General features: G+C 43.1%; 1 protein-coding gene across 1 annotated transcript in view; it reads right to left on the reverse strand.

The window, feature by feature from the left end:
- LOC145404649 (uncharacterized) overlaps positions 1 to 15,779 on the reverse strand; it is a 392,001-nt gene that overhangs the window by 80,560 nt on the left and 295,662 nt on the right. The window contains exons 11-12 of the mRNA XM_080276173.1: positions 6,999 to 7,067; positions 6,054 to 6,059 (exon numbers count right to left, since the gene is read on the reverse strand). Coding sequence (XP_080132299.1) covers positions 6,054 to 6,059; positions 6,999 to 7,067 — 75 coding nt within the window. The remainder of the gene's footprint in view (positions 1 to 6,053; positions 6,060 to 6,998; positions 7,068 to 15,779) is intronic.

A 15,779-nucleotide genomic window follows, 5' to 3' on the forward strand; every position in this document is an offset into this window, starting at 1 on the left:
ACGTAGAACGCAGGTGACCTTTGAAGGATTATCCCCCTCTTTCCTCAAGCCCCTCCCATCTCCTTCCTCTCCTGTGTGTGTGTGTGTGTGTGCTTGTGCGCGCGTGCGTGTAGGTGTAGGTGCATGTGTGTGTCTATTATCTGTGGAGAACCTTCTTCTGTGCTATCCTTGTGTGACTTTTAGCAACTTACATGATTGTTGTGTTAATATTTAAAAAACTATCTAAGACAGGTTTCAAAATTTCCCATTCATCACACACACACACACAATGCTCCCACACACGCGCATATAAAGTATATTCTCTGTCGACAATTCTTATAAAAATATGTGGAACCTGCTGGGACTCTTGGGTGAGTACAGCTTCAGATGAATGGTAACAAAGAAGAGGAAGGAGGGAGTGCATGAGCGGAGCACCTGCTGACCCGTACTGGTTCAGGTGTGCGTTTGGCCTCAGGTCAAGATGGGTGGATCTTTTGCCCGGAGGTCACTTGCAGCATTTCCTGGAACACCCTTGATGATGCTGAGAAGAAATAGGTTCCCTTATTCTATTATGGGATGCGGCCGAAGGTGGATGGATATTCATTTTAGCATTTGTTGCATTTACTTCAAAGGTATGTGATTTATTCTGTTGATGCTATTATTGTGTGACTGATGCTATTATTAATTGGAATTATAGTGTGGATGCTATTATTGCTGTGGCGCTGTGGTTTTGTGTTGATTTGTGGCTTGGTGTATTGTGGCGTGGGGAATGGTGGCTTGGTGTGAAGCCGTGGCTTGGTATGTTGTGTGGAGTGGTGGCTTGGTGTGTTGTGGTGTAGAGTGGAGTTGAGGCTTGGTGTGTTGTGGTGTGGTGGCTTGGTGTGTTGTGGTGTAGAGTGGAGTGGTGGTTTGGTGTGTTGTGGTGTAGAGTGGAGTGGTGGTTTGGTGTGTTGTGGTGTAGAGTGGAGTGGTGGTTTGGTGTGTTGTGGTGTAGAGTGGAGTGGTGGTTTGGTGTGTTGTGGTGTAGAGTGGAGTGGTCACATGGTGTGTTGTGGTGTGGTGGCTTGGTGTGATGTGGTGTGGTGGCTTGGTGTGTTGTGGTATGGTGTGTTATGGTGGCTTGGTGTGTTGTGGTGTGTTGTGTTATGGTGGCTTGGTGTGTTGTGGTATGGTGTGGAGGCTTGGTGTGTTATGGTGTGGTTTGGAGTGGTGGCTTGGTGTGTTGTGGTGTGGTTTGGAGTGGTGGCTTGGTGTGTTGTGGTGTGGAGTGGTGGCTTGGTGTGTTGTGGTGTGGAGTGGTGGCTTGGTGTGTTGTGTTATATGTATAATTTATCTGTATATACCCGGTATATGATAATTAGTGTCCCTCCCTGTAAAACAATTAACTCTAAGCCCTTGACCACCCCGTTTGGGATACATGGCGTCTGGCAATGGATGGATGGATGGATGATAATGAAATACATACGCATGTATGTACTTAATTTTTTTTTTCATGCTATATCATGAATTTTACGTTCATCAGAAGAATTCAAAATATTGTGTGAAAGCAGTGATAAAACTAACAATTTTTTTTTTTTCAGTTACAGCCTTAGTTCCGTACAGTGATGGCAGAAAATCTTCAGAGTGGGGGTTGCAGGCAGCAATTTTCCACCCAGACAAAACTTGTGGCGCTACGTGTGCACGAATACCTTCGGAAGTTTCACGCGTCACTAAATGAAACTGAATTGGAACAGGAAACAGCGGCGGCTACTGGAATATCGGTGCGCTCTCTGCAGCGTTTCAAGAGAGAGGCGAAAGAAGGTTGCGTTTCTTCACCCCCGTTGAAGAGAAAGAAGATATCTCCAGTGCTGGATAGTGTGGACATGTTTTGATGAGGCCTGTATACGTAGGGTAATATCGTCTTTTTACGAAAGAAGGGAGATTCCAACTTTAGAAAGCATTTTGGAAAAGGTAAAGGAGGCGCCAATAAATTTTAAAGGAGAAAAGACAACCCTTTACACACTGATGAAAAAGATGGGCTTCCGTTTCAAGAAGACTGACAGTGGACGACAACTCCTTATGGAGAGGCAAGATATTGTTGTGGCACGGTGCAAATACTTAAGGATAACAGAGAATCCAGTAACCCGCGACCAGAGATATACATAGATGAAACATGGGTAAACCAGAATGAGTGTGTGGATAAATGCTGGACCACTGTTGAGGGGAAGTTGGGCCCGAAGGTAAAAAGTGGCAGAGGCGCAAGATTCATCGTTGTGCACGCAGGTGGATTGGATGGGTTCATGCCCGGAGGTTTGCTCATGTTTAAATCTCCAAACGGGAACAAGGGAGATTATCATAATTCTATGAACCATGAAAATTTCCGGGCATGGTTCGAGAACCACTTGCTTCCCAACATCCCGCCCAGGTCACTTATAATAATGGACAACGCATCATACCACTGCAAAATCAGAAATAAAGCACCAACACAGAGCTTACGAAAACAAGAAATTATAAAGTGGCTTCTTGATAACAACCTCCCTCATAACCCTCTGCACACTAAGGCTGAGCTGCTACACCAAGTGAAAAAAAACAAAGACAAGCAATTGTTTGAAATTGATGAAATCGCCAATAATCATGGTCACCAGGTGCTGCGGCTTCCTCCCTATCATTGCCAGCTCAACCCCACAGAGCTGATTTGGGCTCAGGTCAAGGATAATGTGAGGAAGAGAAACTCAAATTCCTCTCAAAAATTACGAGTGATCGAAGAGCTGACGAGAAATGCGATAGAAAAAATAACAGCAGAAAACTGGCAGAAATGTGTGGCACATACAAAAAAAATAGAAGAAGAATTTATGAGAAATGACATTGCTGTAAACCACATGGTGGAAAATTTTGTTATCAATATATCGAACGAGTCAAGCAGCGATGAAGATGAATAAACAAGTGTTGTATGAGGTGTCTTGTGTATACTTATTGTAAATAAGAGTTGTAAATATAAGCCATATACATGCATTGTTTCATATTATATGAGAGAGAGAGAGAGAGAGAGAGAGAGAGAGAGAGAGAGAGAGAGAGAGAGAGAGAGAGAGAGAGAGAGAGAGAGAGAGAGAGAGAGAGAGAGAGAGAGAGAGAGAGAGAGAGAGAGAGAGAGAGAGAGAGAGAGAGAGAGAGAGAGAGAGAGAGAGAGAGAGAGAGAGAGAGAGAGAGAGAGGGAAGGAAGGAGGAAAACAACGAGAGAGGATGGGGAGGGAGAGAGAAACATTCCCTTTTCCTATTCATCACACACACACACACACACACGAGAGAGAGAGAGAGAGAGAGAGAGAGAGAGAGAGAGGAGAGAGAGAGAGAGAGAGAGAGAGAGAGAGGGAGGGGGGGAGGGAGGGGGAAAGGGAAGGAAGGAGGAAAGAACAACGAGAGAGGGTGGGGAGGGAGAGAAACATTCCCTTTTCCTATTCATCACACACACACACACACACACACACACATGAGAAGGGAGAGAGAGAGAGAGGGTAATGAGTATTTCACCATTTTTTTATATAAAACTCTATATTGATAGAAGTCATTTTCAGCAAATCATATGACTGATATTTTAATACTTATAACGGTTCACCATTTTGCGATGAATTGGTGATTTTCTTAGGTTTGCAAATCAGGATAGAACTCGTAATAATGCCTTCAAATTACACAAATTCATGTGTGGATTGGCTGTATGATTAATTAATATTAGGTCACAAAATAAAATATGATTGCTATATTTGAATATTAGACAATAAACAGTTCGATCTCTCTCTCTCTCTCTCTCTCTCTCTCAGGAGAGGAAGGAGAAAGGTAGGGCTGGTGAAAGAGTCAGGTGAGGTCACTTTAATCCCTTTGTACGGGCACCTGTGTTCGACTAGGACTTGAGCGTAGCTTCTCCGCCACTTTATGTGGAATCGACTATAGTGGCGAAGAGATGGGTGTCCGCAAACGCAGCCCCGCCATTTTTCAAAGCAAAGCGGGCATTAAGGCAGCTTCCCATGCTCTATGGAGGAGTAGGATGACAATAACAAACCCTCCCCAACACCCTCCCACCATTATATTTTTATCTATCCATCCATCCATCATCCAATCCTACACTCCACAACGAGGAGAATAGGAACCCGGGGTTAGGCAGTTGGTCCCAACATTTAAGATGAGAGTGACCAACCTCACTCATCCTTGAGTGGCATTACATGAGCAATCAACCCTAACCACCCCTTGGATATAAACCTTCACTGGCTCAATCTGATTGGAGCGCAATAATTACCCACTAAACCACCAGGCACCAAAATTTGGTTATATGGTTACCACCCAGTGTACTAATTCATTTCCTGGTGTACAGGAAACCATTTGGCTTGTCACTCAGTGTAGAGTCACCCACAGGCAAAAGGAAGAGGAAAGAATGAAGGAACGAAGACAGAAGAGGGAGTGTAAAGTCACCTGTAGGCAGAAGGCTATATTTTTATATGTACATATATACTGGAAACATTATTCTCCATAGGTGCCTCTGTGCAATAAATAAATTGCGGTAACAATGACGTGACAGTGATGGGATTTGTGATATTATAATCATTATTATTACAACATGGAGAGTCCTGTTTATTGGAAAACAGTATTATAAAATGGTTCTGAAAATGTATGATACTGCAAGTGTGTGGTACAAGTATTGCAGTGCCAATACACTGCGATGTAACAACCGCAGTGATCACACAGTGAAGTTTATAGTATGTGTAATGTTGAGCAGTAATTATACACTCAACCCCCTGCTATTGCAGGTTCAGCTATCACAGTTATCTGCTATCATGCACATATCAATTGCACAACCATACATGCTATCACACACCCCACGGCCGCTATCATGCATCAAGTTTGAAGGCCACAGCAGCAGACACCAAATCAGTACAAATGGTGTTAAAATATTGGAAGAGTTTTACGATAAAGCAGGTGATTGCTTCAGTGGTCGAATGTTGGGATAACATTACCCCAACAACAATAAATCTCGCATGGCGCAACATCATGGAGGGTTTACCTGAGGACAGGCACGTTAAGGTACCAGGTGAGCCCCAGTCAGTGGAGGCAGAGCTGGAGACTGCAGCTGAGGAGGCGAGAGGTATTGCTGGCCGTGGGTTTGAGGGCACAACTGGCGACGAGATACAAGATATGTTACGACCAGCAACAGTTACTGCTGAAGATATTCTACTACAGGATGCTGAGGAGGCTGAGGATAGCCCAGGAGAAGAGGTGGATGCAGTAGAGAAAGTTAAGGAGGAGCTGAGTATGAAGGACATCAAGACTTTGACTGAGTTGGGTGGCCAGATACGTCATTCTAGAGCAAGATACCACTATTAACAGCAGACAGCGCACATCATACATTAACCCGTTAACTGCGCAAGGCGGTCTTTTGGAGGTGTCTGTGGTGCTCAAACAAAGGGGTAAAAATGAAATTTCCCAAAGGCCAGATTTTGTCTTAGGAATTGAGAGAACACATGCCAAAGTATTAGTAACGAAATATAAGCTCAATATTTACCTTGGTAAAGCCATGGATGAACATCGAAGTGTCTGATTCCATATTGGGATGTATGGTTTTCATTTTCTTTTTCGGTTTCGGTTTCAGTTTTGAAGACTCAAACATGCTTGCATGGGTCAGCCTTGGTCACCATGGCACTATATTCGAAATTCACCTGCGCAGCCAGTGCTGTATTGAGCAGTCGCACTCGGAACAGCTTAGGCTGTACAGAGCAGTTAACGGGTTAATAAAGCCCTTGAAGGTTATGAGGACAAGTACCATGCCTACTTGAACGCCTTACACCAGCATCAAATCACACATTATTTTTGTCAGCACCCAATCCCTTAACCTACCCCCAAGCCGGTCCCTCAACCTCAGCCCACGTCTGGCCAGGAACCACAGCCACGCCCTTCCAACCAAAAGGCAGATTACGAGGGCTTTTGACTATGATGTTTTCTTGGACAACGTGGACCAGAGGAGAAAAAATATTTTGAGGAGTGAGAGTCGGGACTGTGAGGGCTCTGGTGGCAACTAAGCCACTCCCAAGCCTCAGAACCCTTCAAACCACCCAAGCCTTCCTTAATCCTTATAAAAGTAAGTTTGAGGGCCTTTCATGCTGTTTATTTATTGACTATAACGTTATTATTAATATAATAATGCTTTATTTCATGTTGGAGGTGAGATTGGCTGGAGATGGTAGGCATAAAGTGGTTAAAAGTTAGAGAAATGAGCCATCAAAAAATCAATTAGAAATTTTTCCATTGATTCTTCACTTCAGCTATCACGTGCGTTTGCTGCGACCAATTATGTGCGATAGCAGGGGGTTGAGTGTAATGTGAAAATCAGAGTGTGGTAAGCTCCAGGTAACAGTCATGGGAGTGAAAATCATGATTTTAGTACATCTAAAATCACTGCCCGTCCAATTAAAGATCACGTAGTCTGTAATGCTGAGGAGGCCTGAAGGTATGTGCTTTCCAATGGTACCTCAATTTTTACTCCAGCATTACTCATTATGTTTTTACAAAGCTTTAAAAGTTTGTTTACAATTGGCCGGTTATGCCTGTCCTCAGCGTCTGTCACAACATACAGACACCTGCTTTTAGGGAGTTAAGCAAGTTAGAAGAATTATGAATGAAGGAGTATGTGACAAGGGCAAGGCACTCCTGTTCTATCTTAGTGAAAAGATCGTTACTGGACTGACTAGATGAGAAGTGTGGATGTTTAAGTCTGTCAGGTGGAGTCAGGATTCTTAGGGCTTGATTGGTGAATGAATGGGAGTGTGGCGTGGGCCATTCAACTGGGGGAAGGGGGGGAGAGCTCTCTGGATCCTACCTCACCACATCCTTGGGTAGGAAAAGTGGTTTGGATGACGATGATGATGATTCCATTTTGCCACATGGCATACCTGTATTTGGTTCTGCTCCCGAAACATGAAAAGACAATAGGCTAAAAATTCTTCCTCAAAATAGGCAAATCAATGGAAACAGCTGAATATATGCTATGCACAACTTACTTTCTCTGCTGGTTGATCGTTCAGTTCTTGTTGCACGATGCTTCCGAGACTCCTCATTCGTGCACTTCCCTGAAAAAAAAAATGAGAAATTCTTTTCACAACAGTGCAGTATTAACCAGAAAACAATAACAGACACCTCTCTCTCTCTCTCTCTTTCTCTCTCTCTGGTGCCATAATGGCTTCCTTTCTTTCTTTCTTTTACCATTATCTCAATGGTAGCTACACTTCTGATCTTTCTGCTTGCATCTTTCTCCCACTTAAGTGCTATGTAACAAGCACCTAGCTGCACACCCTCATCCCTCTACTGTCCTACTCTATAAAGCAAGAGTTATCAATGTTCTTTCCTTTCTGCACACCTTTCCAACCTACCGGAAAATATTCCAAGTTTGCCGAGGACCGTGTTCATTACCTTAGTGATTTGTTCATTAATCCTCAACAGGTAGGACCCTGACCTCATCTAATATATATTATCTGGTGGTAACCAAAATAAACTCATTGGTGTTCTAACTGTATTTTTGAAGTTTTGAAACGGGTGTGTACTCATTAACCCTGGTGATAGGTGGTAGTGACCATCATCCACTCACTTGATGTAAAGCTGCCAACGTCTTCCATCACTTTTATCCTTCATATTCTGTTTCGCCAATCTTTCCTGTCTCTTTTATTACCCTTCTTTCCACTTCAGGTGAATCACACTGAGAAATAATCTTAACAGTTTCCTGTAAACCAGAAAACCATTTAAAACAATAGGATGAAATGGGGCCTACTATGGTGCCCATCTTAACTGGTTGGAGATGCAAATGTGGCATCCATCCAGGAACCAAACCTCCACACTCTTCCCCATGCCCTGCTGTAGTAAGACACTGTCACAAGGGAGCATTGGTTCACTGCATGACATGGTCCCACTGGGGATACTGCTTACTTGTCATTAATAGGTCAGTTCAACCAGACATATTGGCATTGCTAAATGACCCATCAACCCTTTTTTGACCAGGGTTCTATTTATCTATCTATTGCCAGATGCCTTAATCCTGTAAGGCGTGGCTACAAACAACTCGCCACCATGTTGCCCTGTCCCCTGCCATTTCACTGCCTTGCTCCTAGCTCATACCCCTCTCTCTCATATACCTCTCCACTCCATCCCTCCATCTTATCCTCGGCCTCACCCTCCCTCTCCCCCCTTCATCTCACTCACATACACTCTCCTTGTTAGTCTCTCACTCTCCATCCTCTCAACATGACCAAACCACTTCAATGTATATATCTCTCCTAACATTTTCGATCACATCCACACCACAACACTCCTTCATTTCCTCAGTTGTCTGTCTCTCCATGTAACTCCACATGCTCCTCTCATATAAATAATTTCCACTGCTCTCACTCTTGATTTGTGTCTTTCCAACAAGGTCCAAGCTTCACTTCCATACATTAGAGATGGTATCAAAATACTATCATGCAGCAACTTTTTTATTTCCATGCTCATTTCTCTATTTCTTATTGCAGCTTTCAAAGAACCAGCAACCTTTCTTCCTTGTTGTACCCTTTCAAACACTTCACCCCCCAAAATTACATCCTTACTCAATACACTATCCAAGTACTTAAATGCACTCACATTTTCCATTTACTCATCATCCAACCTCACTGTACATTCAGCGACTTCATTTCTCTTGAAGACCATAACTTTACTCATTCACCTTTCGATTCTGTTTCTTCCAAACTCTTCCAAACTCATTCACCATGCCTTGCAGTTCCCCTTCATCTTCACTTAACAATACAGTATAATCTGCAAACAACAATACAAGAAGTTTCCAAATGCTGCCCTCTCTCATTAGGACTGCTTCAACATACACTACCCTACCTCGTATCTCTTTTATAACCCCATCCATATACAGATTGAACAACCATGGTGACGTGACACATCCTTGTTTCAATCAAATATTCAGATGTAAAAATTCACTCAGTTCCCTATCCACACGCACTACCTTAGCACCCTCATACATACGAGGTGCTACCCAGAAGTTCCAGTAAACTGAACATAGGGAGCCAACTATTTGCAGTTTTGCCTTCTGCTACTAGGAGGAGTCAGCAGCACCCCTTGTGCATCAGTGTGGCCCCAGCCGTGTCTGTGAGCGGCCATGCTGTTGAGCTATGCTTACTACTGTAATGTGGTGTGTAGGTGGTTTGGTGGTTTTGCAATGGCAGACCTCACAGAACAAAGAACCTGCATCAAGTTCTGCTGCAAGATCAACAAGACGGCTGCAGAAACTCACCGGTTGCTTCAGCAAGCCTTTGGTGACAATGCCATGTCTCAAAGCAGAACATTTTTCTGGTACAAGAGGTTCAAGGAAGGGTGAATGTCCATCGAAGACAATGACCATTCTGGACGACTGTCAACGGCAACAACACCAGAAAATGTCGGAAATGTTCATCAGGCTGTCCTTGCAGATCATAAACGAACTATTAATGATGTTTGTGACATCGTTGTACTGTCATATGGGAGTGTGCAATGCATTTTGTCGGACGTGATGGACATGAGACACATCTCTGCAAAATTTGTGCCAAGACTGACGAGAAGAAGGCACATCGCGTTGCAGTTTGCAGGGAGCTCAGGAACCAGGTCAGAGATGACGCCACCTTCATCTCCAAGGTCATAACTGGTGATGAATCATGGGTTTATGGTTATGACCTGGAGACAAAGCAGAAGTCATCGCAATTGAAGTCTCCCAATTCACCGAGGCCAAAAAAAACGCGTCAAGTTCATGCAATGTCAAGTCGATGTTGAGCGTTTTCTTTGATATCCAAGGGATTGTTCACAAGGAATTCATCCCACACGGTCAATCTGTCAGTGGAAAGTTTTACTGTGAAGTTCTGCAGCTTCTGAGGGAGAATATCCACTGCAAACGTCCAGAACAGTGGAAGAACAAGGACTGGATCCTGCATCATGACAATGCCCCCACCCACACATCAATTGTCGTCCGGCAGTTCCTGGCTTCCACTAACATGTTAGTCATTCCCCACCCACCCTATTTGCCTGACCTTGCTCCCTGCGACTTTTTCCTGTTTCCCAAGCTGAAATTATGACTGAAAGGGTGTTGATTTGACTCGACTGAGGAGATCCAGACAGAATTGGAGGAGGTGCTCATGACCATCATGCATGAAGCCTTCCAGGGATGCATGGACTCATGGAAAAAACACTGGGACCACTGTATACATGCCCAAGGGGACTACTTCGAAAGCGACAGTGAGAACTAGGAGGTAAGGTAACTTATTTTCCTACAATATTCAAACTGCTGGAACTTTTGGGTAGCACCTTGTACTCATCATAGCATTCAACAACTTCCCATTTACACCATATAATCTTAATATTTTCCCCACTCCTTGTCTATCCACCCTGTCATATGTTTTCTCCAAATCCATGAAGGCCGCACAAAACTTCTTTCCCTTCTCAAGAAACTTTTCCACTAAAGACCTAAAAATGAATATCTGATCTACACATCTTCCCTTCCTAAAACCTCTCTGTTCTTTTCCAACTAATTCCTCCGTTCTTTCCCTAACCCTGTCAATAAGTATCCTACCATAAACTCTTCCTATTACACTATGATAACCATACAATTTTTTTTAAACCTTTTCCTTGGTACAGGGGAATAATTATACCTGCCTTCAAATCCTCCGGGACTCTACCTTCCTTGCAGGCCAATCTGCACATCTTCCATATCCATTCTACTACCATCTCTCTCCCATGCTTCATCATTTCACCACACACTCCATCAATTCCTGGCATTTTGACTTTCTTCACTGCTTCCACTACTTCCATTCTATTGACCTTTTTCTTCTTACTTCCCTCCTTCTCCCAGCCATTCCCCAACCACTTACACTCGCATTAATTTCATTCTCCGGGTTTAACAGTTCCTCAGAGAGCTCTCTCCATCTGCGCGCTTTTTCTCCCTTCTCCATTATCCACTGCTTCGTTTCGTTTCACTTTTGAAGGTTCCAACAAGCTTGCATGCATCAGCCCCAGTCACGCAAAGGCAGCTCTCCATGGTACTTGATCTCTAGCAGCTTCCCTATTTAGTTCCTTATCTCTGAGGTCTATACTCAATGACCTAGTCCCAGGTCTTTTCGGTCTACCTCTTGCTACCCTACCCCTAACATTAAGACCAACTTTCCGCACCCAGTTATCATCCCCCATCCTCTCCAGATGCCCAAACCATCTTAATCTACCCCTCCTCATCACAGCACCAGTACACTATAGTTCCATCCTACCTCTCAACTCTTCCATCGTAAACCGTGCCCCCTCAGGCCTCACACTCAGGGACACACTGCACATCTACCAAATCATTGCCATTTCTGTATGTCTGAGCCTGCAAATGTCCTATTCCTTTACTGCCCAAGTCTCACTACCATACAGCATTACACTCCCAACACATGTTGCATACAAAGATCCCTTAGCATGGAGGAAGAACCCTCTCAATGTCAGGAGAAACAATCTGCCATTTTTATCCTTCACTCTCTGACTAACTTCTTTATCGCCCTATCTAACTCTCTTTACCTCTTTCCAGAAGATCCGCTGTACACTCAAACTTCTTTCAAATTCCTCATCCACTATCTTCTTCCTCTCTCTTACTAATCTTGTCATCTCTCTCTTCCTTTCTACATATAAGCCTCCCTTCTGTCCCAAAATCCTCCATGCCCCTGATTCCCATCCACTCACTATATGCTTTCTTCTTTTGTGCCACAGCTTGTCTCACCTCTTCATTCCACCATGCTGTTCCTTGCACCCTCTTTTGTCTTCTCTTCACCCCCCATACCACCTCATATGCTGCAAATATTTATTTTGTGAAAATCTTGCACAAACCTTCCACCTCCCCCCATCTGCTCCATAACATATTTACCCAATAGCTCCTCCACTTCTCTCTTACATTCTTCCTTTTTTTCCATCCTCTTGCAGCCTTTCTACCCTCCTTGTATGGACTACTTCCCCCTGTCCTTCCCTCCTATTCATTCACTGCATTTGAACCTTGACTTTCACCACCACCAAGTAGTGGTCAGAAAGTCCACTCCCCCAACCTCTGTATGCTCTTGCATCCATTATATACCTTCTCATTCTGTCATCCACACACGCACAATCAATTATTGCCTACTGTTCATTCATTTCACCACCCATCCTTCTCATAACTCGCCACATGCACCCATGAATCATTTTGTACTTAATGCGGGTATTGGCTATCACCAACCCCCTCCCTGCACAAATATCCACTAGAGCACTGCCATTCTCATCCACTTCTGTAGGCATACGCCACTCGCCAACTACATCCACCTTCACATTCCCTACTTTCCATTTACATCTATGATCAAAAACATTGTCATTCATTACAAACTTTTCCATGCATGCTTCCATATTTGCCCAGAACTCTTCTTTCACCCTACTTGCTCTATCTTGCACGGGTGCATACACACACACACAAACGCCCACAATTGTAATCCTACTTTCAATGTTACCCACACAATCCTTGAGCCAACTGATCCATTCTCTCTTATGTTCTCCTCGCATTTCTTGCAAATAACAATACATACTCGCTCTTTTTCCCTCTCATTGTCACCTACTTCCGTTCATATACCCAATCCATACTCCCATTTTCTTAAACTATCACCTCTCCATTTAGTCTCAGTTAATCTACATACATCCACTTTTGCCCCTCAAGCACCTGGACAATCTCTCTCTCTCCTTCATCTCATCATTTGCACCCCTTACATTCCATGTCACAATCCGTACCATGTCCTTTGTTCTGTCCTTTGTTCAGTCCTTAGTCATCAGCTGTTGGTCACTCTTGGTCCGAGGCTTTTTGTTTTATTTTTGGCTACCAGTACTATAGTTCCAGTACTATAGTTGTTTTACACAGAGGGGCATCAACCCTCCACCAACCCATTTGTTGGCACGCAGGGAACACATGTTAGTTGGTTATAAGGTTTCCTGGTTTACAGGAAATCATTTGGCTTGTCACTCAATGTACAGCTACCCTAAAACAGAGTACTGCTACATTAAGTGGTTCTCTCCAGGTTTAGTAAAATCATATGGTGTTACCTACAACAAAATATGAATGACAGAACTCATTCGATAAATGGTTTATCGACCTTGTAATTTTACCTGTTTGACAGTGTTCACTCTAAGCTGAATTTTGTAAAGGGATGAAGTAAGGACCAGATGGTAAGAACATTTTGAAAGTGTGATGAATGAGAATGGAGAGTGCAAAGGAACTGTTAACATGATTGGTCTTGGGGGTGTACGGAGAAGGAATGCATTGCCAAGAAATGTGACACTCACACAGGTGAAGAATGCTGTGAAGCGGTTGAAAAATGGGAAAGCGGCTGGGGTTGGTGAGGTGTATGCAAAGATGATGAAGTGTAATGGAGAGCAGAAAGAAGTGCTTGTAGGAGATACAGAGGAGGGCATGGATGAATGAAACCAAGTCAGTTGAGTGGAAAAAGGCAGAGATTTTACCCCTGTACAAAAATAAAGGCCAGCAAAGTGAGTGCAAAAATTATTGTGGCATAAGAATATTGAGTGTTGTAAGGAGAGAATATGGAAGAATTATTATTGAGAAAGTAAAAGAGATATCCCTTGTCCCAGTATGTGATGAACAGGGTGGCTTTACGAGTGGCAGATGATGTGAGGATCAAATATCTGCAGTGAGATAGACAGTGGAGAACGCATGTAAGAGGGACAATAAGGTGTTTATGGAATTTATGGATCTGGAAAAAGCATACGACAAAGTAGACAGAGAAGGACTGTGGAAGATTTTGCGCATGTATGGTGTAGATAGTAAACTGCTAGGTGCTGTCAAGTTTTTATGATGGTTGTGAGGCATGTGTAAGTGTAAATGGGCATCTAAGTGTATGATTCACAATCAATGTAGGCATGTGACAAGGCTGTGCAATGTCCCCATGGTTGTTCAATATATATTTGGATGGAGTGATAAGAGAAGTAAAAACACGAATAATGGAGAGAGGGATGGTGTTGGTAATGAAAGGTGACGGATGGAATAGGTCAAATTTTGCTGTATGCTGATGATGCAGTGCTACTTGCAAATACCAGACAAGAGTTTGGTAGACTAGTGCAGAGTTTTGTAGATGTCTGTGAGAGTAATGCCTTGAAAGTCAATGCAGAAAAGAGTAAAGTGATGGTTATTGAGGGAGAAGGTTACTCTCAATGAAATGTTACAGTGAATGGAGAAAGACCTGCATACAGTGATAGAAAAGAGAGGAAAATGTGCAAAAGAAATGGAAGGTAGAGTGTCACATGATAGGAAAGTAGCTGCTGCTATGAAGGCCTTCATAGGAAACAGAGGTTTGAGTGTTGCAGCTGCGTGAGACTTACATGAAGGAGTGTTAGTGACAATTTTAATATACGGATGTAAAACTATGGTGTGGCATGAATATGGAAAGTCAAGAGTATGAGCAGTGGAGGTAGGACTGCTGAGGAATGTAAGTAAAGTACAGAGAGTGGACAGGATACAGAATAATGTGATTCATGAAAGATGTGAAGGGAAGAAATCTGTGGACACCACAATTGAAGAGAATGGTATGGTCATGTGAAGAAAATGGATTACAAAAGAATGTGATTTTGAAGGAGGAGGGAGGCAAGGCAGGTTAAGAAGATGGTGGAGGGATATGGTGAATAACTGTGAAAGGAAGAGAGGTATGGATGTTGGTGAGGCTGAGAGACTGACAAGATATTGAGCTGGTTGGATGGATTTATTTGAAGTGCATGACCAGGGATTTGGTACCCCTTTTTTACGTGACAGTGTTCAGACTGGCTTTTTCAGATTGGTGTATGTGAAGCCACAGAACCTGGTGAATCTCCCCCCCCCCCCCCGCCCCTATCAGAGAAAGCCAAGATTTTGAGAGCTTGAATGATGAATGAAAGGAAGCATGGCCCACTGAACTGGGCAAACTTTGGCTGTCTGGACACTGGTACTCCTCACCCTGCCCCAGGGTGGGAAAGGAGGTCCGGATGATGATGAATGATGATGATGATGATGATGATGATGCAGAATTACCAAAATAAAAAAATATAGCCTAAAGATGAGTTAATCAAGATTTTTAACTCTGCCAAGGAAGATTCTCCCCCAGCTGAATAATATCATCTGGTGATAGCAAGAATAAAATATGTAAGGGCCAGACTATAAAAACCAAGAGTTCAAGCAACTGAATGGCAATATTCAATAGTCAGATGCTTCTGAGTGTCAATCATCCTTATTATAAAGACTCTACACTGTCGGCCTTGGCAAAATTCAAGTCAGGCATTTGAATGACATGACAGTCACTAGATTGGGTGAGAATATGCTACATAAGTGCTAACCGCACAAATTTTGAATGATTCTTCTGCTTAACAAACCAGACACATCATAACCCATTCTATGCGGTTATTTTTACATAAGAAATATGTAAAGTCTATATATGTTAGAACTGGTAAAAATTGGCGGTGGAACACACAAAGAGGATGCATTTAAGTGCAAGATACAGTACCTTATACTGTATGGGATGAGCATGAGTTTAGAGTTTAGCCTTCTTGTAATGTTAATGTATTATTGGATACTTTACAGGCTTTCGTATGTTTCCTGCCAATCCAGTCAGGAGCAGCACAGCAGTATATGCTGGTTATGTACACCTTTACTCATGTAGCAGTACATCCAAAGTTCCTAAATTTATATTGAAAGATGTAAATACGGAGTTATTACAGAACTGTTTTTAGCATGCAGGATGCTTTCCTTCTGTATAAAGGTG

The sequence above is a fragment of the Coenobita brevimanus genome, chromosome 64, assembly GCF_032717465.1.
Source record: "Coenobita brevimanus isolate Jiangsu-jjx chromosome 64, ASM3271746v2, whole genome shotgun sequence".
NCBI classification, from domain to species: domain Eukaryota; kingdom Metazoa; phylum Arthropoda; class Malacostraca; order Decapoda; family Coenobitidae; genus Coenobita; species Coenobita brevimanus.